Here is a 23,742-nt window from a genome sequence, read left to right as displayed (position 1 = left end):
GAGAAAGCTCGAAGCCACCGCTCCGTCCCTCACGCTGCCCACTGTACGGCACACGAGGCCACAGGGAAGAAGATTCCACACAGCGAACACGGAAAGCCCGGCTGAGCGCGGGAAGCCGAAAGCCCCAGGCGAGCGGCTGCTGGCCTCCCCAGCCCCCCCCGCCCCATCGGCCGCCGCGCCGCCTCCCCAGCTCGCAATATTTAAGCACAATTCCTTACAGCATCACTTTGACAAGTCTCGGGAATTAGATGCATGCTGAACTACGACTGGCAATTACAGTAGCTTTTTGCTAGCTGGCACATACTGTATCTATAAATTTTAGTACAAAAACTTAAAAAATACAGAAACTAGGTCAATTTGTTAACTACATATTTACAGATAATTACAATTCTTTTCACTCACAATAATTAAACTAATTGTCAGTGAAAATTCAAACTGTGCATGTTCTGAGGTACCCGTACTCAGGGGTGGGGAGCGGGGCAGGGGACCGGAGGGGCGAGGCGGCGGGGGAAGATCCCCCCGGGTTTGTTCACATCCGTGGGGGCAACGCTCGCCCCTCCTGGTTACTGGTTCCTGGACTCAGTGTGTGCACTCAGAGAAAGCAAGGAGAGAGGGAACCGATGTTGGGGTTGTTTTTTTTCCTAGGACATGGCTTTAGGGTGTTTTGAGGACACCAGACGGGTGCAAAGCCAACGGTCACGTACCAAACTGCCTTCCTCCCCTCCCAGAGGAGCCTTGAGGTGAAGTGCAAGTATTGAGACCCACAGCTCGGTGGTTAAGGTGCTTGTTTGCCGGCAAATCCGATTTACTAAGTCCCTCTCTAGCTGACAAAGGCCTGTCCTTCCCCAGCAAAGCCTGGGCTGAGGGGCAGGGCAGGGACGCAGCAGGCAGCGTCACAGCCCCAGCTAGCTGAATCTCATTGTGCAACAGCAACCAGGGTTATCTGCTGCCATCGTTCCCTGGTGGGGTGATGTTTACTATGACCACTAGATCCATCAGCTTTTTCTTTTTGGCTGTAAACAGCTAGCCACAACCCTCCGAAGCGCCTCACATGTATTTCTCAACAGACTCCGGCTCAATCGACTCATAAAAGTGCAAACTGAAACAAACACAGCAGCGGGACACCGACCGGCGTCCCCGTCTGGGCATCCACCACTCCTCCATCCTTGGCACGTGGCTCCGGGCTCACTGCCGGCCAGCGCCAGGGTGGGAAAGTCCCACAGGCAGGAGCGCAGCTAAAGACGACACTACTCATTGTGAAAGGGTAGGGATGTCCCAACCAAACCCGAGCCTCACCTAAAAAGCTCACAAGAGACCTTCCAAAAGGGACAGGGGGGAAACTTGCCTCCAAATTCTCTGATAGCACAAAGAAGAGAGCCCACGGCTGGCGTGCTGCTGAGCTGGCTGGGCTTCCCCAGGGGATAAATATTGCAGCTGGATGAACATTTGTGACTTGACACATGCGGGAACCATTGATCCCCCAAACTGCCAGACGTCTCACTAAGATGGGGTCTGCAGAGGACAAAGGAGAAGGTTAGAAGGGTCTTCACAGCTTGAGGAGCTCGTGGTGTCCAGCATGGCACTCGCCCCTCTGCTATGAGAAAGATCAGGGCAAGATTTACTAGAAATGCAGAGCAAGCACCCAGGAGAAGAACAAGGCTGTCCTCTGCTTACTGGTCTCGAGTAACAAAACACACATGCCTAAGCAGAATAAAGAATGGACTAAAAGTGTCTGTGTGTGTGTGTATATATATATGTATGTATGCGCTGTACACACATACACACACACACACCTCTCAAATCTTCCAATTTAGCTCCTCTGTTGATCCTCCACATAACCTGCTCTAGTTATTAGACGCACACAAAGGTAGACAGTGTTCAGAATTAGTGGTGGCTTGAACTCAGGACTGCCAAAAGTTAGTGCCGGTGCAGCGTGCCAAGACCGTGCCGGGCTTGTGATCTTTCGTGGCGAGACGCAGCTGGGGACTCTGAGCTCAGCCTGCTGAGCACTTCACCGGCCCACTCACCGCCTCCCCAGCAGATCGGTACATTGCCTCAACCGCTTTCCTATAGCTATACCATCTTGTTTTCTTCTCTGCTGTCTTCTGACTTTCTGGTACCCTCTGGGAGCTCTTTTCTCTCCTTTACAGCACACCCATAGCAGCTAGCCTACCCTCCCGCTCCCCAGAAAAAGAAAACTACAATTAGCACGGCAGTATTTAAGCAAGGGCTTTTGACTGCGTTCAGCCCTAGCACAGCTCGTGCAGGTGTACGTGCCCTCGCCCCGGAGAGCCCTGCTGCAGGGGTTGCTTTTGCTCATGCACAGGAGTGCTAAAGAACAGCAGAACTGAAGTGCCCTGACAGAAATGCACAGCATGATGTGTGTGCGCGTACACCCACACACACGTACATACAGAGTATATAAATATATACAAATGAGATACCATATATATATCCAGAGAGATGTGCGTATTCAACAGAGTAATGGTAGACAGTGGTACAATACAATTTATTGCCTCTCAAGAAATGGCACGTAAGCAGGGTCGAGGGGCCCTTTTCCCTGGGGGGGATTAATAAACAGCATCGTCCCAGGATCTACCAGGGTTACAGCCAGCGTGCAATGCACGTTCTTCCGGAGTGGGAGGGCTGGGTGGGATACAGAGCGATGCCAGCCTGGCCCCAAGCCAGGCAAGGAATGGCTGCAGGGAATTTTCTGTGGAAAGCTTGGTATCGTACCACATTTATTTCTTCCACCCCTTTGAAGCTCACAGGCTTGGAGCACATGCAGGTGAAACAGAGCTGGCCTCCATTTCAGTGCTGCAGCCGAGGAAGAAAGCACGTAACGTTCAGCATGGAAGGGAGAGGTGGCTGCTGACTCCCTGCGACCATGGAGAACAAGAAAAACGTGGTCTCTTTCACTGATTTTAATTAAATAAAATCAAAAGAAATTCAAATCAGAAAGAGACGAAAATGCTGGCTCCTCTGTTTTTTTCATCTCTGGGCTAAACTACATCAGAACTTTAGGTCTTCGCAAAGGGGAGAGAAAAATAACCACAGAATAAGAGATTTCAGGGGCCAAGCTGGTGATTTGAAAATACTGCAATAAAATTTGCAAAGTAGTCCACACAGAAGAGTTTCCCCAGTGTTAAATACGAACACAAAAGATGTAAAAGAACATCTTTGCTGAGGTACTGGAGTAGTTTCCACAATTTACAGATTACAGTATTTTTAAAACCAAAGTTAGGGCATGACTGCAACGAGTACAATATGGAGTAATTGGTCTTACTTTTAAAAATAGAGTTTGCAAACTGATTCAGAGAGTGTTTGCGTCTCTCTAGCGTATTTTCTAGTTGTTTATGTATCTTGGAAATATACCCAAGATACATTAAAATTCTCAACACCAAGGGCCTCCTCATACACCTCCAAGGCACAGCCTGACCCCGAGTCCCCCTGGCTACAGCTGTGTAACGGGGTGCTTTTCTCTCGAGATCAGGCTTGTTTGGGACAGCTTTCCTTCCCCCACGTACACACAGGGACACACACATTTAGACCAGTTGATCTGAATCAGTTTTTGCAAACTATTTTAATTAAAATATTAACTTGTTGGAATAGTCCAGGTCTGCACATGATATACATGTAAAAATGGTTACTACACAATTCTTTTTGAATACAAAAAAAAGCCAATATGGGATAGCCATCATTTGGATTCAGCATTCAGTCATGCTTGACATTACACAAAGAGATGGGTTGAGAGAATTCTGTTGAAGTAGCTCAATTTAAGCCAGAGACTTTGACCAAATTCAAACCATAACAGAGCAAAAGAATGAACCCACTGAACTTGCAGGTATAGCCTGTCCCCGCTGTCACTGCTGCTGTTTGTGATAAGAGGAGTTGAACTTCAAAACGCTGTGTTAGCATCGTGCTCTGGGCACACCCTCCACTCTCACATGGTAAATCCCATACAGTTTTGGCCTTTCATTTCATTTTTGTCTTCCTTTCTAAACCCAGGAAAATGCAGGTACCTTTCCTAAATCAGTTTTGCTGCATTTCAACAACACTGCAATGCAAAAGAATGACCCTAAAACATCCAATTCCACATAAAAACATAGCAGAGGAAAGGACAGGACAATTCACGGTCACCACTTGCCCCGGGGGGCAACCAGAGTCACCTCCATGGGGCCACCGCCTCATCCCGGGCTTCCATCAACTGTTAGTACTACAAAGCTCCTTACTAAGAGGCTGCTCAAACACATTTTGGTAGTTTCCGTCTTCAATTAGAGCGATGTGCTACGTCAAGATGCTAGAAATCCCAGTTGGATTCACCAGACACTGGCAGAGAGTTAAGGATTGGGAGTGGATGTTAATTTAGCTAATGAAAGAACGTCGCCCTGTTGAGAGTACTGAACAGCAGCGAGACACTAGAGTATTTACTATATAAATATGTCACATGGACAAACACATTCGGAAAACCTTGCTTTTGAGCCCTATAAACATATTAAAGGCAAATCCTAGAGTTAGCAGCTAGTGTTTTCTTCAAGATGATTAGTGTGCAAGGAAAAACATTTACAAAGAACCCTGGCTGGTCAGTCCCCAAGACGGAAATCTTTGCCTCAAGCCAAACTTCGTCTACCTGCTCTTTCCCTAGCCCCACAGTGCTGGCTGACCCAGACCACCCTGGCACTGGCACAAGAGCACGGGGGCATCTCCAGTTCCCAGCACTAAGGGGTGACACGATGCCACGAAGCCATTCGGTTAATTAGACTCCCTGACCCCTTTATCACCATATGGATTTCACAACCTCCTTTGCTTCCTTTCAGTAGTACAGCAGCTCCAACGAGCCTCTGGAAGTAGTGCCTTCTCGCATGGTATGATATGCTGCCAAAGTATCACAGCATCTCAAGGGACTGTAAAAGTCGTGAAGTACTGCAGCAACGAAAATAATAAAAAGGAGCCTCACATGCAGCAAGATCTACAGTGGTGATGTGGGTTAGTCATCAGCTGGGAAAGAGTCATTGGCTCAGCTCCTCCTCGTATACTGTGGCAACTAAACATTTAAACAGTTGGCTACACTCTACATGTAAACAGGAAATTGCAACAAGCCAAAAAGGTAATAAATTGGTGGATGTAGTGTAATAATGAAAAACCTGATCAATGGCATTTTGTGACTATGGCATCCTTCAAAATACCTCTGGCATTTGAGACTGATTGGCTGAGAGTCTAAACATTTCTGAATGGAGCAAAAAGGACTACGCTGGGCTCCAAGAATTATTCTGATGCTTAGCTAAAATGAGATGTCACAGTATTAGCTGTACAAGTGCATTACTTACGCTCCTCTGCCCAACCTCGTCTGAGCTACCAGCAGCACGGTCAGGGAGTGCCAAAGCAGGAATACCATTTCGAACATTTCTAGCTTGCTCCCTCCAGACGGGTTTACCTACACACTTCTCGGGAAGCTGACCAGTGCCTTCTCAGAGAACGTCACTTCTTACACGACACGGAGCGGGCACTTGGGTAGAAGGGCCCTGCTGAGCCCTGGTGTCTCCTGGCCTCTCTTCTCACCCTTCTTCCTCACCTACAAGTCTTTGAAAATGCCTCTTGGCAGAGGCAATACCCTAGAAATGTATCCAATTTAACGACAAATAAAAATGGAACAGAAGATCCAGCTGTTCCTCCCCTGGATGTTGGTTTAAAGGCAGTTCGCCTGTTTTTTGCAGGGTGGCAGTTCGAAATTTATGGACATGGGAGGAGGTCTCCATTCTCCCTCAGACTTCCTATGGATGGTGTGACGAGGGCAGTCTGAGGCCCTTCTGTCCTGTCAGTGTGACGACCACCAGCCAACTCTTCTGACTAATTGCATATATTTCTCAGACGCCCTCCCAAGACCCCTCCAAAAAGTAAAAAACAACAACAAAAAAAACCAAAAAACCACCCCCCCAACCCTGCAGCCAAACACTATGACATCCCAGTTAGTAAACACAAAACATAATGCTTTACAAAATGAATACAATATTCCATGTGCACCCAGCTTCCACACGTCAGCACCGCACTGAGGAGGCTGCTGGGCTGGTGTCTGTAGGCAGTTTCCGTTGGCAGACAGCTCCAGTGGAATTGCCACCCTCAGTTATTGTTTAAGTTATGTATAAGACATGTGTGAACCATTGGATATTTGTGAAGTAACACTTGTGCTCCTGCTCATGCCCTGTTCCGTCCGTCCCCCAGAAGCTGTCCGCCTCAGAGCCTGGGGGCTGTTGCGGACCCCTATAGCACTACTTCGAGGTACCCCCTGCATGGGCCCCGAGGGGTGACCCCATGGCTGGGGTCCACCTTGCATTGGATGGCCCCAAGCTTGTGGTGGGCCACCCATGGGATGACCCCAGTGAGGTCCTGCACCCCCAGTAGGATTGTGGGACCAGCCAGAAGCTCCCGGGTAGCTGTGGCTGAACGCCTCGGGGGAGAGATTAGAAAGAACCATATTACTAAAACCTAGCCTCATGCTTTCTGAGTCAAAGGCTTCGATCTCGCGAGCTTGACGCTCCAGCAGGCTTCGTATCCGTTCGGTACGCTCGTTCTGCAATGCCAGCATCTCCTCCTCAATCTAGGAAGGAAAAAAGAAGAGACAGTCTGTAGCAGCAGGACTCCTTTACAGGCATGGCCTCAACTCTCTGAAGGACTTGGAACCTTCTCCCCATGTTTCTCCATGAGACTGGATCTAGATCAGGTGTCCACTGACACACAATCTGTTCTGAATGCAAAAAGGTAAGTCCCACCGACCTGCACATGCCAAAGCATGGTGAACACCAGTTGGAGGGTCTTGGTCCCTGTTCCCTGGTGATTACAGAAGTTTTAGGGATGCAAAGCCAGAGTTTGCAGTGATACTAACAGCTTGACATAGGTTAATCTTTTAAGATGCAGCAAAGCCTACAGCTTCCATAAAAGCCTACTGGGAAAGCACCTTCAGATACAGCCAAGCACAGTGCCTATGCAGTCAAATACCTGCCAACACAGCTTAATGTGACCTTCACTGTTTGTAGCTAAATCTGATGATGACAACTGCTACTTTCTCCAGGATTCAATGTATAAGCCCACATTCAGTTTCCTCTCCCATGTTCACCGGCCAGATTTTCTTAGTTTGTGTTTATCACCTCCTATCTACCCCTTTCCTAAATTGGTTTCTCATGTTTCATTATCCTGATACTTTCTCCAGGGTGTGTGGCTGAAGAAAGCAGGCAGTGATGTTTGAATTGTGTGGCAGATTATTAGCTGGATGATATGCAAGCTGGCAACTCCAATTTCTTCCCCATAACACTGTTCCAAATTGGTTTCCAACAATACTTTGGTAGGGGCGCTGGGATCAGCTCTCTAAGTACAGAAAACATGGGGCTATGGCCTCCTGACACCCATCAGACAGGGATGAAAGCCTTTCTTATTGAAATCTTTGCAGTCAGGTGGAGAACCAAAGAATCACTCCATTATCTTCTTGCCAGCACTGAAAAAGCTACTTTTGGCCTCGGTGAAAAAGACCAAATGGGTAAAAAGCAGCAGCCAAGACTTTTAGCATAGCTCACTGGCATCTCCCCTGCTGTCAGCAGCAATGTGGCCAAGAGGTGTTATCTTGGTCTGTGCTGAAGGTACCGGGCAGAGCTTGTACTTGTAAGCGCTCTCTTGCCTTAGTCAGGGAATATGCAAAGTGATTTCATCTGGAATTTAGGAAACAATCTGCTCCAGCGTGAGTCATCTCCTGAGCCATTTGGGGCTTTCAGAAACTGCCTTATCCACTTGCCCGTTTCTTAGCGCTAGGTGAGTGACACTGACTCTCTCCATAGAGCAGCCGTGCTCACTCCTGCTGAAAGCCATGTGGTGGTCAGCTGCCTTGGAAAAGGCAGAGGAGAAAGAAGGTCCCTTCCTAATGTTAGCTCTTTAAAATGCTCCATGTATTTTTTTGAGTCCTGCTATTTAAGCAGAATCCTCATCTTCCTTTTTCAAAACTAGAGTGTCTTCAGCATGTCCAGTTGCTCAGTTTTCAGGCTTTGTGACAGCGTAACACACAGGACTTAGCGCAACTGAACTTCACAGAAAGGCATGCCTAACACACCGCATTAAAATGACATCACTTAGAAACGACCTCAGGTTGCAGGACTCTGAAGATGAGGTGTCTGAGGCACATGGGAAGGAAATGAGTAAATCTGAAGTCTTTAAAAGACACTCTTAGGACATGCTCATTACTGGTGCAACACAAACAATGTAGCATCAGGGTATAGCTTGTACAGAACCTCAGTCACTGGCACTTAAGGCTGCGCATTGATGGGGCTGGCTACTCCCTCCTTAGCCTAAGTCAGACATGTACGATCTGGTGAGTTACTATGGTGATGGGCACCATCAAAAATAAAGAGCACTGTGCTGAGAAGGAAGCAGAGTCCTATGCACACCCTAACTTCTGGAATCTGGTTTATTACTGAACAGCAGGGACTGACTTTGCCACAGGCTATGTATATATTTGTGAATATAAATTCAGACATTCATCTTGCTCACATACCTGCCCTTTCTCTGGCTGCCAGTTTCACTTATCACATGCAAGCAAACACCAGGTGACATCGCTGAGCAACCCGCACCAGAATACTCGCAACTCTTAATTCTTACAAAACAGAACAACACCCCTCCCCCCAAAGAACACCCTTGCAAAAGGAGGATGCATCTACTTTTGCACCCACATGTTTTCCCTTGAGCTGCCACTAAGTGACTGTAACCCCAGCAAGAAACAGTCTCATCGCTGGTCCATGACTTTGTGAGTTGCAACGCACTAGCACTGCAGGTATCGCTAAATAAAGGCTCCCACCTATGGAAACTGAAGGACCATCCAATCATTTGCTATTCTAACGCAGTAGTCACATAGGGACACACGGGGCACACAAATACACACGGAAAAATTATGCTAGGTCTTAATTTTATCTTTTTTTTTTCCTACAATGTAGCAGCACTAAGCTTCCTATCACCATTACTGATGCCAAATGCTTTGCAGCGGCTTTCTATGCACAGACTTCAATCCTGGTCCACGCTGAAAGACCTATACAACGTTATTATTGGTTGACGTGCGCTTCCTTAAGTCACTGGCCTCACTTGAACTTATAACACTGTGCAATGCAATATATGCTGCTCCCACAGACAAGGAGCAATGACCAGCAGCAGGCTCGCTGTGGCATACTTCTTCCCAGATCTCTCGTCAGATGATGCCACCAGAGGGCAATGCACACCCAGCGTAAATATACACTCAAATGCAGGGCTGTGACAGGAGCTGTCCTCTTCCGGACAGGAGCAAAATAACTAGCGATGGGGTCTAAAGACAGCTATTACATTCGAGGGCCACACGGGAACTCTTGTTTTCACAAATTCACTTACTTCCAGAGATTCAAGTCTACTTGCAGGAGACCACAGCACAACAGGACTGTACTGTCTTCTTGGAGATGCTTCCTCGGCTGACCGTGAGGTGGAGCAGTTTTATTCTGACAAGGGCCCTCTATCAGCCCAGCATCAATCTGTTGGCCTCTGGGAGAAGTTAAGTGTGAAGAACCTCGAGGCCACAGAGTAACTGCCCTAATTTAATAACCGCCGATCAGTAAAGTTGGGAACTGTTGCGTGAATGGTGATGGCTGGCACCCACAGGGCAAATCAAAGGGGAAAAAATGTGCAGGAGGAAGGCTGATTGTGTATTTCCTTTCACTGACTGGTGCATTACCCTTCTCCTGGTTTGTTTAGGCCACTCACATTTCTATACACACCACGTGTCTGGCACTGCATAGAAAAGCCTACTTCAACAAGGAGCACCTTAATACACATAGCCGACTACAAGCTGAAATCTAGGGAGCAGCAGGTCACTCGTGCCTGTGGGTCTGGCTACTTCAGTTTGCTTTTGGAAATGCTGCTGTCTACAGCATTTCCATAACAAGCATAATTTCATAGGGAAACTGCAGCCTGGTCTCCACAGACTGACAAATGGAGCAGATCTGCAATAAAATATTACCATAAAACACAGGGTCTCAAATACATTTTACCCCCCTCCCTCCCCAAGATACCTACTCCCGATACTATGCAAATTCCAAAAGCCCCCCCAGCTTTAGGTTGTTATTGCCTGTCCTCTAAATGAGTTGGGAAGCTAATCTGCAGCTCAGAGACAGAAAGATCAGTTCACTTTCCCTTCTGCCCAGAGAGGCACGGCTCCCTCTGGCACGCTTCAAGCAGCTCTATCCCAGCCAGAAGCTGCTCACATAGGATGGCTGAGCTGGCAGAAAGTTCAGCCTATGTGTCACTGAGCTATCATCCCAGAGAGGCAAATACCCAAATGATCCGTGTTACTATATACAGCAAGGTAAAAGCAATTTCTCTCTCTATTGGTAAGTACAGTGCAATTTAAGATCTGAAATATGGAATGTGCTAATCATGCTCGCCTGCCCATTTTACCTTCTGCTCAAGGAGGGCCCGACGGAGGGATACCCTCTGTTCAAGATCACGCAGCTCCCGATCATGCTGGGCTTCTGCCTGCATCTTGATTTTACTCTGATATGCATTCAGCAGCTCCAATTCTTGCTGCAGCTGCATCTTCAAAACCTGGCACTCTGCTTCCTGTGCTTCATCCAAACGCAGCTGGGAAAGACAGACAATAGAGATGTTTCACTATGGGGTAACCACTCATGACACTCTGGGGGAGGACTGCGAGGAGGGAGAGAGAATGGGATGTGACTTTGTTTTCTTAGCAATACAATTGGTCTCTATTATACTTCGTTTCACCGAACAGAGGACCTATAGTGACAAAGACTGGTGACAGTGAGCCCACAGCACCGATGCAAGTGATGCTCATGAGCGGTAGCGCCTCAGGAACCACGATCCATACTGCAGAGACCAGACTGCTGGAGGTGCTAACATCCACAGCTCTCCTTTTGCTAGAGGCAAAGAGAAGATCTCTTGCTCTCTTCAACTGGATTAACCAATTACCTGTACACAGGAAACTTAAGTCCATATCCCTGCCAATGCAGGACTTTAGGTGAAAGAATATAATGACATAAAAGCAATATGATACTGAACTTTTAACCTTCCCATGCATAAATTAAGCCAGCTACCCCTGCCTCACAGTGTCAAATTTGTACAGAGTGATGTGAGCAGGACACAATATGCAGGAAGTGCAAAGAAAACTGCACATTCAGTTGCAGCAAGGACTCAAAGCGTTGCTCATGTGGTCATTCCTTAAAGAAGGAATCTCTTAAAAGAAGGAATCACAGAACTTTCACAACTCTTTTAACGTTATTTCAGATTTACAGTCAAAACTCTGGACTCCTCTATGACTCAGTGAGCATCTTCCACCAGTGGGACATGCTTTGGTTGGCATCATTGACAAATCAAAACCTAAATGACTTAAGACAGCAAGCTGCACATTATTTAACGATGCTCTAACAGGGACTTTTATGTTGTCAAACTTCATGCAAAAGCAGTCCTCTGGCCACAGAGATGCATCACTTTGCATCTCTGCAACAGCAGCTTCAACTTCAACCTGCCGGAAGGGGGTAATACCTCTTTCCTCTGCACTTGAATGCTGCTTTTTAAATACAGAGGAATGACTGTGCTGGGTATGGCACATGTAGCAGGGAAGCAGATAGCCTGCTGTCAGGATACAGACTGGTTAAAATGCAAACATCCCTATTTGGCTGAGGAACCCTGGGTCCCTCGGAGGCGACTCACAGCTTGTGTAGAGAGCATTTCATTAATGCTGTGATCATACTGCTCAGCCAGGATAGCCAGCTTCCGGGTCTGCTCCTCCTTGAGCCGTTTGAGGACAGCTTTATGTTCACTCTTTGGCGTGGTCTCCAGCAGATGGTTTCTCAGTGCTTTGTACTGTCTGGTTTGGATCTTGCATGTATCCTGAAACTGCTTCTTTATCTGTAGTTCTTTTGACTGGAAAGATGGAGGGGACACAAACAAAGAAAGAAACAGCATGTTTCAAATGGGAGAAATATCCATTCAAATGGATATTTAGGATTACATTAAGGATATGAGTTCAAGAATCCATAAATGTATATTAACATCTACAGTGCAAGGAGGGAAGCAAAATACACAAGAGGCAATGACTATTGCTGCAGCTGCTTTGACACTGCTACTGTGCAAAACAATTACAATACAGACACTTCTATAACAAAGCTCCAGCCTAAATACAGCTGTCTCTGCACAAAAAGCCTCACATTTGTCACTGGACTGGATCCAGTCCTGGGTGTTGCTTTTCAAGAAAAGTTCTTGAGGGACAGGACTAATATTTATTAGCACCAAAAGCCATACTTACACATGACTGTGCTTGTATGGCACATATATATGAACAGCACTTAATGTTATGAAAAGAAGCAGATCTGGTGCATGGGAAGGGACAGGGAAAAAGAGCAATGCTTTTTCCATTGAGGGTTTGATGAAGATAAGATGTATTCTAACCCTTGATATTACGAGCCTGGTTTTCATGAAGATACTCAAAAAATGTCTGGGAAAGATTAGACGCTTGAAGGTGTATGCCACAAGCAACATTAGCATTGTGCTAGTGTAGCAAACAAAACAATTCCCCAGTCCCAGTGGAAGCTTACTGGAGACTGAGTTTTCCCTTTGCACTTTGCTAGCATCTCTGTACTGTTTAGACATAACTTTGTGATTGCACACAGGGCTGGGAGACTTAAATCCTGGAAAAGGTATGTGTATCTGGATTGGATTTTGCTGTACGACCTTGGGGAAATTAATTATTTCTTTCTTTCACCTTCCTTACCTGCCTCCAGAGCAGCTTGTAAGGATTAACATCTACTAAGTGTTTTAAGACCCTGAAAAGGAGGGTGTTCCAGAATTCCCTGTATCTTTCCACAGGAAGGCTGGCAGGGATAATTCTAACTAAGCAAAACCCAGAAGTGATGAGCAATGGTGGTTAACTGACAGATAGTCATGCTCACCATGGTGAGAAAAAACAAATAAACCAACCCCTAAACCCCCACATCAGGGCAGTCAGTATATACTCGGGGCCACTCCCACTGTCAGCCACCATGGTCAAATCCTGAAGCATCGGTGGCAGGAACAGAGCATAGGAACAGATTCCTGTCCCTTGAATAAGTTGGAAGAGCTCTGGGATCTGAACGAGCAAGGCAGATACATGTATGTGCATGTCTCCCGTCAGCTCCTCCACTGTCTGCTCCTGGCACTAACTCAAGGCTCAGCAGGGTAGGTGATAAGCGCAGCACTTGTAGCTACCCAGAAAGATGCAGTGGAATCAGACAATATATCCAGCCCAATTTAGACATCAGCATGCTTTGCTGCATAAACCAACAATTCCACTTTGCCAATCTGATGCAGAAAATAGGACAAAGATGGGCTTCATTCAAACCAAAACATATATCGTGGAGAGGAATACATTGCTTTTACCCTTTCTAAATTCATAGCAAGTTATTTCCCTCCAGGAAACCTTTAAGGTTGTTTCTCCCTGCCCCTAAAGGAAGTGTCAGCAGGTTACACATTCCCATCAGGGACCTGGTCACAGCAAAACACTAGCAATCTATTTTGTCCTCACTTTCTGTGAAGTCTCGCTTGGACACCAGACTCTGTTTACAGGCTTCCAATCCAAAGGCTTTAACAACAGGAAACAGAAGGGAGTGGTAAGATTTCCAGTCAGACTTCTGACAAGATCATTTTGACCTAGTATTGTGAAATACCAGCAAGAGGGTATTTGCATCACAATTAACACACTCGAAATAAAAACAGAGCAGTTTTCACTGAAGGGTGAATTCTAGTTATCGGTCCTTCTGGTGCTGTAATAGCGGCAACAGACACTGACCGTTAAAAGTCTGCTTTCAGGACAAAGGACCTCCCTAAATGACAAAGGGAAAGCCTGAAACACACGCCCTCGAGGGAGAACGTTGCTGAGGAGAAAAACTGAACAAATAGTCAAATAAGAATACTTGCCTGCATTAGTCAAGAGCAAGAGAAGAGTTAATACTAGGGAACAGTCTCGATAAACAGGGGATTGTACTACAAACCGAATGGTTGTCCAGCAGGCTGCATTATTAGCACTGGGTGTACGCAAAGGTGCTGGATTGACAGCTCAAGCCTGAAATCCTTCACTAATCGCAGAACAGCCACACAAAGTAAAGCGCAAGCTTTCCACGCTCCCCGCAAAACACTCCAGCCCCGTCCTCAGTGGAAAAGGGAAGGGGCTGAAGAGTCTGCAGAGGTGAGAGGGCAGCCAAGCCTCTGCAGCCCAGAGAGACCGCCGATCCTGCTGTCCCGACGGCCAGCACGGGAACGAGAACGGACATGCTGCCCACTTGTGTTTGCACCGCGTCACCTTGGGGAGGCAGAACTCATTCATGCTAATCTCAGAAGGATCAACCTAATACAGCTGCTTCAGTTTTATTCAGCTCAGAGTGCAGCGCAGCTTCCCTGTGAAGTCATCAGCTATTTATACACTATATCCTTGGAGATTCTCAACAGCGATCAGATGGTCCCTTGTTCTCACAAGCTAGGTTTTCACTATTTTAATATTATTCTAATATTGACAAATCGGGGTTGGTTTTTTTCCTGAAGTTCTATTTTCAAGTTGTTTATTTTCTCTATGAGAAGATAACTTGCAGGTGGTGAAAACTAAGTCAGATGGGAAATATCACAAAGAGGAAAGACCTAGAACAACAAAGAAACCCCATGCTCAGTATGCCATACACTCATTTTGTTACTGGCACAGCTGAACACTGGGTGGAGAGAAGAAGTCTGCCTCCTCAAAGGAAATGTACCAGGCAGCTTTGTGAAAGGCCTTATACTCCCTTCTCAGACACTTCAGAATAAACCACTGGACTTCTTTGGATGAAGTGAAGGCTTACAATGAAAACACTAAGAACCTCAATTACAGAGGCCCTATAGTTCTGGTCAGCCACCGCAGTTACAAGGGCAGCAGGAGAAACCCATGAGAGCACAACGCAGCAAAGGTCAGTGCTAGGAGCTTCCTGAGGACACTGCAGTTGGCTGGTATCTCTCTCTTCCCCCCACACTTGCTAGCATAGCAGCCTTAATATAAAAACAATAACAAGGTGTGCTAGCCAAGACCGATAGTGCAGTTAATTTTGATGCACACAACAAGGCAAAGCATTTTTTTTTTTTTTTTTGTAAATGACACTGCTTCATTATGGAAAAATAGATTTTCTTCTTGTATATGGAGGGAGAAAAGGATCAGAAAATGGTGTAGGAGGAAGAAGAGAGGGAAAAAGGGCACTGCAAAGATTAAATGCATTTTAAACTACCACAACATTGCTGAGAACAATAGCTTTTCAAACAAAATGAGGGAATAGTGCTGCTATGGCCTGCCTACAATACACTGCAACCCTGATCACCATTGCTATGGCTCATACGTATGGTGCTTGTAGGGCTGCAGTTGCACCCTGGCAGTTACACAACTTGACAAATACGACACTTTTTAAAAAAGGTATTCATTACAGAATGAGACACCTCTTCAAATTAATGAGCTTCAAAATACCTTGGACCTGCATATACTGCAAATGAGAACTGAGCTGTAATGTACCACTTTTCCACCACCACCAGCAGCTCACGTCCAGAGCTCCTACATCACTTAGTACCTTCAGGCTCTTGGGCTGCTGCCGGACCTCCATGACGTGCTTACGCCTCAGCTCCCGCTCCCGGCGCTTGTTGTATTCCAGCTGGTTGGTGAGCTCGGTCTGGTGCTGGAGTCGGATCAGCTCACAGCGCATCTTCTGGATGGTACTGAGATGGCGGAACTCCAGCTCCTGCATGGACTCGTGCTGACGCAGCAGCATGGCGTGCTCCAGGTCCTTCTGCGTCTGCCTTTTGTTTAACTCCTAACAGGAGGACAGAGAGAATTATTAGATTCTTTGTACTTACTTGGATTTCCGTTCACAACGTGACATTTCACTTTGTTCACAAGGGCATTTCTCTCTTTCCAAGGCATTTGAGGACAGAGCACAGAGTTTTTACGTCTTATCAGAAGCAGACAGCACTGCCACCGGTAATTTTTCCTTCCTCATTTCACTTTTCTTCTTCCTGTTCTAGATGCTCAACAGGATTTGCAGTAAGCATTTTCTAGAAAGAACTGTCACTGTTGTGTCTGTTGACTTTTTGGATCTAACAATTCTCCCACAATAGGGCACTAATCTGAACATTGGATTCTGCATGATCCCCTAAATACCACAGGGATTACCAGATGGCGTTGCAAAACATAGCGAACCATTCTTTTACCAAAAAACTTCAAATGTGGTAATTAACACTTCAGTGGGATTGGAGTTGGATGGCAGGTGCTCCTGCGAGATACGTTTTACACAGGTGGTTCCAGGTCTCATCTCTGCTTATTCCCTTACCTCCCGAACCAGGTCCTGCTCCAGATTATGGCGGCCAAGGAGCATCCGTCTCTTAAAGCGGCGACACTCCAGCTCCAGGTACTGCCTCTGACGCCTCAGTAAGTTGGCTTCTTCCTCTGCCTGGAAATGCTGGATGTTCTCCTTCTGCTTGGAGAGCCACTCCTGCTTCTCCTTCTTTGGAGTGCTCTGGTTTTCATTCAGCTCCTGATAACAGCAAGGTAATTAAATGTGGAATAGTCACATTAAGCTCCTTGGCCCTGAACAACTGGACGGACCTGCCTAATAAACTATGTTTCAGACAAAGCTGTTCCACCTTGTCTTCTCATGGCTGGTACCATCCCAGCCTCTGCAAAAATGCATCATACCACATATCTAAGGGAACACCAGGAGACAATTCACAGTGGAGCAAATTTAACTACAACTTTTTTTTTGCATTGGCCATTTTAACCCGTCAAAATGCTGGTTCATGTCGACAGTTTCCAGACATATATGTTAGCTCAAAACATAAAAATGATGGTTTGCCACTGAAAACAAAGACACTTGGAGGTCCTGCCATACTGCCTGACAAATGTTTTTACAGGCTCCCAAAGGACTGAGAGAAGGAAAGTGTTGTCATCCTACTCATTTACATACGTTGTTCATACAAAACTCCGGCCACATGAAGCACATCAGAAAATTTGTCTTGCTTGATCAGAACACGTACACATTTTAAGTAACTCATCAAGGCAGGGCTGCTCACTGAGACTCCGTAACTTACAAAAACAATATAAAGAAGTTCAGAGGTGAAACGTAAGGCCACCATTTCCATATTTGTATTAAATTAAATGTACAGATTGAAGCACCTTTGGCAAAAGACTCTGCTTGCTTGAATTGCGTACTAGAAATGCCCATACAGTAACTAGATTTGTCATGATGCATTTCAACTTAAGTATGAGACAGAACTCCTCTGTATTTCATCACTGTTTCTTGGTGCTCTGTGATCTACTGCCCACTTAGAAAAAGATTCTATGTTATTATAAAGAGCCCACGCTACTATAGTTTTTGTTAGATCTTTCTTGGCTCTGCTGCTCTTTAGCCTTTTTTTCTCCTGGGAAATGTCTATGTTTGGGAATATTCCCCTTTGGAGCAAGTTCCAAAGTTGCATCACACAAGTTGATGGTTGAGCACTAAATGGTTCTTTCAAAAAAATTATTTATAGTGCTTACAGTTTCAGCCACTCCACAAAAAGAATCAGGAAGTTTGATTCTACAGTTTCTCTGCATTTCACAAAGGTCATGATTTTCACTACAATACAGTGATTATTAAACTACTATACAGCTTTCTCCATTAAATTTAAATAGTGTTTTACAGATATTTTAATTAAAAAAAAATCTGCAGGTCATCTTTACTGCTCTCTTTTCTTGCTGCTGCTACAGAAATATCATTTAAGTGAAAAGAAACTTCACTAACTGCTGCAGTGCGTGGTCAGTATCTGCAGCAACAAGGTATGAGAAAAATGCTCATGACCTTTACTAAACTACCTTTTTTCCTTCCTTAGGATTCCCAAATTTGCATGTTTCTGGGTAAAAAGTAATATTAAACAATGAAGAAGTTTGTACTTTCACAAGATAAACATATAGGTGCCCATATATAAATAAACCCTCTTACTCTAAGGTCAAAGATATGAAACAAATACAGTACGTACAGGACTGTTCATGAAATGCAGAACTTGCTGCAATCCAGCAAAAGATCTCCTGCACACAGTGCACTTTTATTTCTGAATGTTCACCGCTCTCGCACTGTATCATACACTGCACTATATTCACATTTCTCATTACAGATGAGTTACCTCTTTCAGCTGCTCTTTACGGAGTTTATATTCTCTCTTCTGGGACTCCAGGAAACTGTTCAATTCTTTTTTCTGTTGGGCCTGAATATGCTGTTGAAACTTCTTTTCTTCATTGGCCACCACTTTAGCCTACAGCAAATCCAGCAGCAAATCAGTTTGAGTCCCAAAGGATTACAGCTCACGTTCCATTTCAGCCCCAAGATGAAGAACTCACGGTACGATCACCACGATACTCACCATGACTCTGAGTAAGCACAAGTCTCAGGAGCTTGCCCTCACCCTCTTCTCATTCCATCCCCCCATCAATGCACCCAGCTGGAGTCCTTTTTCAGTGCCTCATTTCCTCAACCTTATTGTTCAGCTAGTCTTGCCTAACAAAGTCAACACCTTATGATAAACTATATCCTTAGCCCTCCACCGAGAGATCCAAGATGAACAAAGAATCAATAACAATTGCTGTAGGCAGCACCACTTCATTATCAATTATTTAAAAGCATAAAAACCCCCCATATCCATAAGCAACTAGACGGTGAACATTTAAGCGTAGCTGGCACATTTCTCTGCAGGCTAATCTGCCTCCATAACCCTTGATGGCAGGCAGTTATTGACAGCATATACATGGTAAAAGAAAGGAAAACCCTTACAGTATTTTTTTCTGGGGTCAGTATACTAACATTTAGTATAACGCACTGTGATGAAGGACATACCTTTCCTCTAGTTACATAAACCCCTTAGTGTAAGGAGGTGATGTATTAGCCTTTTTCTAATTAGCAATTTGCTTGGCTCCTGAAAACAGACATGTAAGAGACTACAATGTCATCTCTTCATCAGTGAGGGGAAGTGGACAATTCAATGTAATTAATAAATACAGACTGGTCTGCTAAACCGTAATCTCCTACCTCTTTTTCCATGGCTGCTTGGTGCTTTTTAATTAGCTTTTCCATTTCTGCAGCAAAATTGTTACGCTGTGTTTCAAGATCTTTGTCCAACCTGAGGCGATGCTCGTCCATCTCCGCCTTCAATTTATTCTCCAACGCCATCAGTTGCTTCTGGTGTTGCCGTCTCATACGTTTATAGCCAGACATCTGCTCTCGGAGTTCAGAGTCTTGTTCATGTTCCTGCATTTGCCTTGTCACCTAGGAAGATAACCACATCAGGCCAAAGTAAGTTAATGCTTGTTAATCTGCTTTTCGTCAGTCTTTAGACCACAAAAGAAAACTATTCAGTAAAGAAATATGATTCTCTTGTAAAGAAAAGCACGTGTGCTAATGGCAGCAGAGCAGATTAAAAACTGAATTCTGCTGTAGAAGATAAGCTCACATGGGCTCCAGCAGAAAAACTGTACAATTGTTATAAAGTTGGTACTAAATAATATCTTTTTAGCCACTACAATATCAGTGTGCATACATACACACATACACGCACAAATATACATAATATGCATATGAAAATAAAAGCCAGCTTATTACTATAAACTGTTTTCCCGCATTCTGCTAGGCACATTGGTTTTGAAAATATCTAATATACACAAATTACATTTGCCCAGGTGTTGCATTTAAGCTTTTATTAACTTACATTAAACTATTTCCGTGATAATATCTCAGTCAATGAGGATAGCTCATATTCTGATGAAATCCTAACAGCTCTAAGTAGTTTCATAGCGCTATGTTCAAAGGCATCCCTTCCTATACAACTTCATCAAAATAAAAACCTTAACATACCAGCGATGCTGTGCGTATGGTAGCAAAGTGCTCTCGGTTGCGATAATGAGACTTGTGGCGAGATACTTGGGGAGGAGACTGGGGTTCTGATGCCCTTGTTCGAGGATCTGATTCCTCTCTGTAGTTTTCTTCCTCCTTATCAGCAAATATTAATATGAGAGAATAAAGAGAACCTGTGTTACTAAAGATTTTTATGTTGGTCTGGTTCAAAAGACATTTAAAAGGAAGAAAAAACATTTTACATTTAGCAGCCCTGAAAGATCCTCCTGCCAGTAAGTTGGAGGAAGGAATATACTGCAACAAGAGCTCTGATCTAGGATCCTTGCTTTTGGAAATTTCATTGCGCATTTTTATTACTAGGAGGAAAATTACTAATTAAAGCTGAAAATGAGAAAAATAAATGGAAAACTGAAAACTGAGTTAAACAGTTTACTTCAACAAAACATAAAAGCTATGAAGTAGATTATATCAAGTCTGAAAGACAAAAACAACATCTTTGTAACCCTGAAAGACAGAGGAAGATTTTCATTACGCCCACTACAGAAATACCTCAAAGCAAATTTTGAAATTCATCACGGTGTATTCCACATTCTTATTTTGAGTTTGTCATTCATCACAGAGCGATTAGTAGTTAGATATGATACACTAACTCACTCCCCAAGGAAATACCCGCATCTTTGTTGCGTATCTGGCCAAAGAACAGAACATTCTAAACACACCCATCGTTAGCTGGGGAAACATTACTGCTTTGAGAAAAGGTGTGATAACCCCCCCATAGCAAGAGCAGCATGGTTCAGAGAGATGCTCCCCAGTTTTATCCTTCATCATGCAGAGGTAAAGCAGGGGAAGTGGTTTCACAGCTTGCCACGGCCAGAGTGCTGCATTTCTTTTTCTGTGCATCTTTGTTCATTAATCAAATATTCAAGTCAAGTGCTGGGAAGCCGTGTACTTCAGGAACAGATTTCAATCACTACTGAGGGTCTTACATTTAAGAATTCACTAACAAGGAGGTAAAAAGGGGGAACTCTCACATCCTTTTGTCCCATGGAGCATTGCTCTGCAAGTTAAGGGCATCTACCAAATAAACCTATTCACAAGCTGCCATTCCAACTCCTCATGGTAAAACAAACCAGTTTTGAAACAGTGCAATTAGTGAAATAATTTTTGGTGAATCAACAGAAATAAATGATTTTTAACAGCAACCTTCTAAAGTCTCCACCTCACATTAATATATTGGGACGCAATATTAGAACCTGCAGATAATGATTTAGGACAGGAAGCACTCAACTTCTCGTCATCGTGCCAACCAAATCCTCTCCCATTTTACACCTTCAAAGTTATCCAGTAAAAATCCAATGCTTACCGGCTTTAAATGAATGACAGAGCTATTTGACATCACGGTGTGGTCCCCCTCCATCATATCCAGCTCGCTCTTATCATCTGAGGCATCTGGAAGACTGTTAACACTACTGCTTTGGCTACTGGCACTGATAGACATACTAGGAATGGACTGATTACTTCCGACACTATTCACTGTTCCTGTCCTGCCGACACCATGATCTTGTTCCTAGGAGAAAGGAATTAATAAGAAAATCCAAATCCATCACAGTTGTATCTATGGACATTACGAAATGAAATGTTCATTCCATTCCTTTCTAAAGGCAGCTATGTGCCACGTCATGGCAGTTCCCACCCTCCAGGCATTGCCATGAAACATTTCTCTTGTGGGATGCTGGGTAGAGAAAGAATCAACCTTGTCAAGATTAACTGGCTGATGTCAGATTCTTTTCAACAGCGAGCCTGTTAACAAGCTGAACTCTATCATCTATCAGCAACTGCGTGTCACCAGGAACTGTTCTGACACCAGCATCATCTAAGTGCTCAGCTGGGACCCTGCACCTCGCACAGTTCCCTTCTGTATATGAGAGAACTGCAACCCAGAGAGTCTCAATTTCTGCATGGTGATTGCAGCATGCAGCCCAAAAAAGACAAATTAATTTCCTTGATTACTTTTGTTTTTTAAACCAAGTACAAATTTCTATGTCTTAAGACTCAGAACAACATTCTCCAGACAAAACTAGAAGACCATCAAGGGCCTTGTACATATGGTCAAAACAGAGGTTAACTGCAGTTGCTGAAAGAGTCCACATGAAGCCTTATAAAAAGGCAAAGAAAGCTAGGATTTATAGAACCGGCAGCTAACTGTTCAAGCATGAACACATGGCACAGCTTCTTGCCAGCACTAGGCATCTACCCTGTTTGTCCTTGTTTGTGCCTTGAGGTAGCTTTATTCCAAGCACAGAGAGGAAGACAGAGTTTACAGCCAGGTGTGTAAACAGCCTCCGTTCGTTTCAGCAATATCTGAGATGTGGTTATTTAAATGACAGCATCATTCTCTGGTTCAGTGATGAAATCCAAAGTTTCTCTCACCTCCTCCTCCTCCTGTGTTTCAACTGCAGGGCCATTGTGCGCCTCCTGGAAGAGGAGCTTCTTCATTTTACGATACTGCAGGTTGTCCAGTTCTCTCACTGCATCCTTTGTTCTCTGAATCAAGTCTATTAACACTGTTTCGGGCCGCTCCCGAAGAACAAACATGTGCTGTAGGACACATAAATAGGTGAGTGACCTCTAATGCCTCCAGCGTGCATGCTTTGAGTATAAAATTATGAGCTCTATTTGGGTTTGTTAGCCCTCTTCCCTGCGCAGGAGGAGAATACCTTCACAGCTTACACTGGCACTATTTCTAGACTTCATGATCCAGACAGATTTCAGAATGATTGCTTTCTGATGGGAGACATCCACCAAAAAGTAAAGATGTAAAAAAAACAGAAATGGTTTCACGAACCATGAAAATGGGCTCAGTTTAAACCTAGACTTCTTTGGCCATTGGGGTATTTAGAGACATTATCTACTTGTGGTTTAGAAAGGGGGAAGAGCAACAAACAACATATAAATGCTAAAGGTGTTAGACTGGTTAAGTATCTCTAACCAAATGTTGATGAACTCATCAGCTAACTCGCACTGTAAAACCCTTTTCCTTGTTTAGAAAAGCTCGAGAATCAAATATTCAGCATACAGCTCTAAGTCATAAAATAGGCTGTGAACCTTCAAGCCCGGCCCTAGAACAGTTAGCCACGTTACGCTCTTTTTTTGGAAATATTCACTGCATTTCACTGCAAAGGTGGCTACATTTTGCCAATAGGTAAAATAAGTCCTGTCTATCTATGTCAGAAGCAGCCTTTGCAGCCTCCAGATGAAATGTGCTGTGCAAGCATGAGTCATTATTATCACCACCGCTAGTTTCATTTTGTTCCTTAGGAGAACTGCATTGCCTTTTCCAACATGTCACATCCCCTACCTGTCCCTGTAAAGTGGCATGCAGCTGTTTCAGACTATAGATATGGAAGGAATACATTCACAAACGTTTAATTTCCATCAATATTCTCTTTAATTGCAGTGCATTACTCAAAATAAAACCAATCTGCAGAATTCTGAAATGGCAGGACTACACACCCACACCGAAACCTTTACTGGATAATTGCATTTACTTTCTAAATACACAGTTTTTAAAGAGGCAAAAGTCCTCAGAACCATTTAAGTAAAAACATGCAAAAAGGTGATGGTAAAACCTTCATAAATAGCATCCATTTCCCAGTAATGCAAAATTTTGGAAAAATCACTGTTTAGCACAAACGTGGCTGGGATAAGAATCTCCCAAAATAATATCACGAGCACAAAATCATGTAAAGAGAATGACAAGTTAGCAAAATTCTGAAAGCACCTGATGCCACAAAGGAAATCCAAAGTCACA

General features: G+C 44.5%; 1 protein-coding gene across 2 annotated transcripts in view; it reads right to left on the bottom strand.

Moving 5' to 3' along the window:
• Positions 1–454: 454 nt before the first annotated feature.
• Positions 455–23,742, bottom strand: part of TAOK1 (TAO kinase 1) — a 72,071-nt gene continuing 48,783 nt past the window's right edge. For both annotated transcript variants that reach the window (XM_072882163.1, XM_072882164.1), the window contains exons 11-20: positions 22,362–22,529; positions 21,295–21,498; positions 19,932–20,066; positions 19,110–19,346; positions 18,211–18,339; positions 16,383–16,586; positions 15,627–15,866; positions 11,725–11,937; positions 10,453–10,635; positions 455–6,595 (exon numbers count right to left, since the gene is read on the bottom strand). In XM_072882163.1, coding sequence (XP_072738264.1) covers positions 6,134–6,595; positions 10,453–10,635; positions 11,725–11,937; positions 15,627–15,866; positions 16,383–16,586; positions 18,211–18,339; positions 19,110–19,346; positions 19,932–20,066; positions 21,295–21,498; positions 22,362–22,529 — 2,175 coding nt within the window. In that variant the 3' untranslated portion in view covers positions 455–6,133. The remainder of the gene's footprint in view (positions 6,596–10,452; positions 10,636–11,724; positions 11,938–15,626; positions 15,867–16,382; positions 16,587–18,210; positions 18,340–19,109; positions 19,347–19,931; positions 20,067–21,294; positions 21,499–22,361; positions 22,530–23,742) is intronic.

Source organism: Ciconia boyciana, chromosome 17 (genome assembly GCF_034638445.1).
Source record: "Ciconia boyciana chromosome 17, ASM3463844v1, whole genome shotgun sequence".
Classification (NCBI taxonomy): domain Eukaryota; kingdom Metazoa; phylum Chordata; class Aves; order Ciconiiformes; family Ciconiidae; genus Ciconia; species Ciconia boyciana.
The sequence above is the reverse complement of the archived record's forward strand: the minus strand, read 5'-3'. Positions and strand labels throughout refer to the sequence as shown.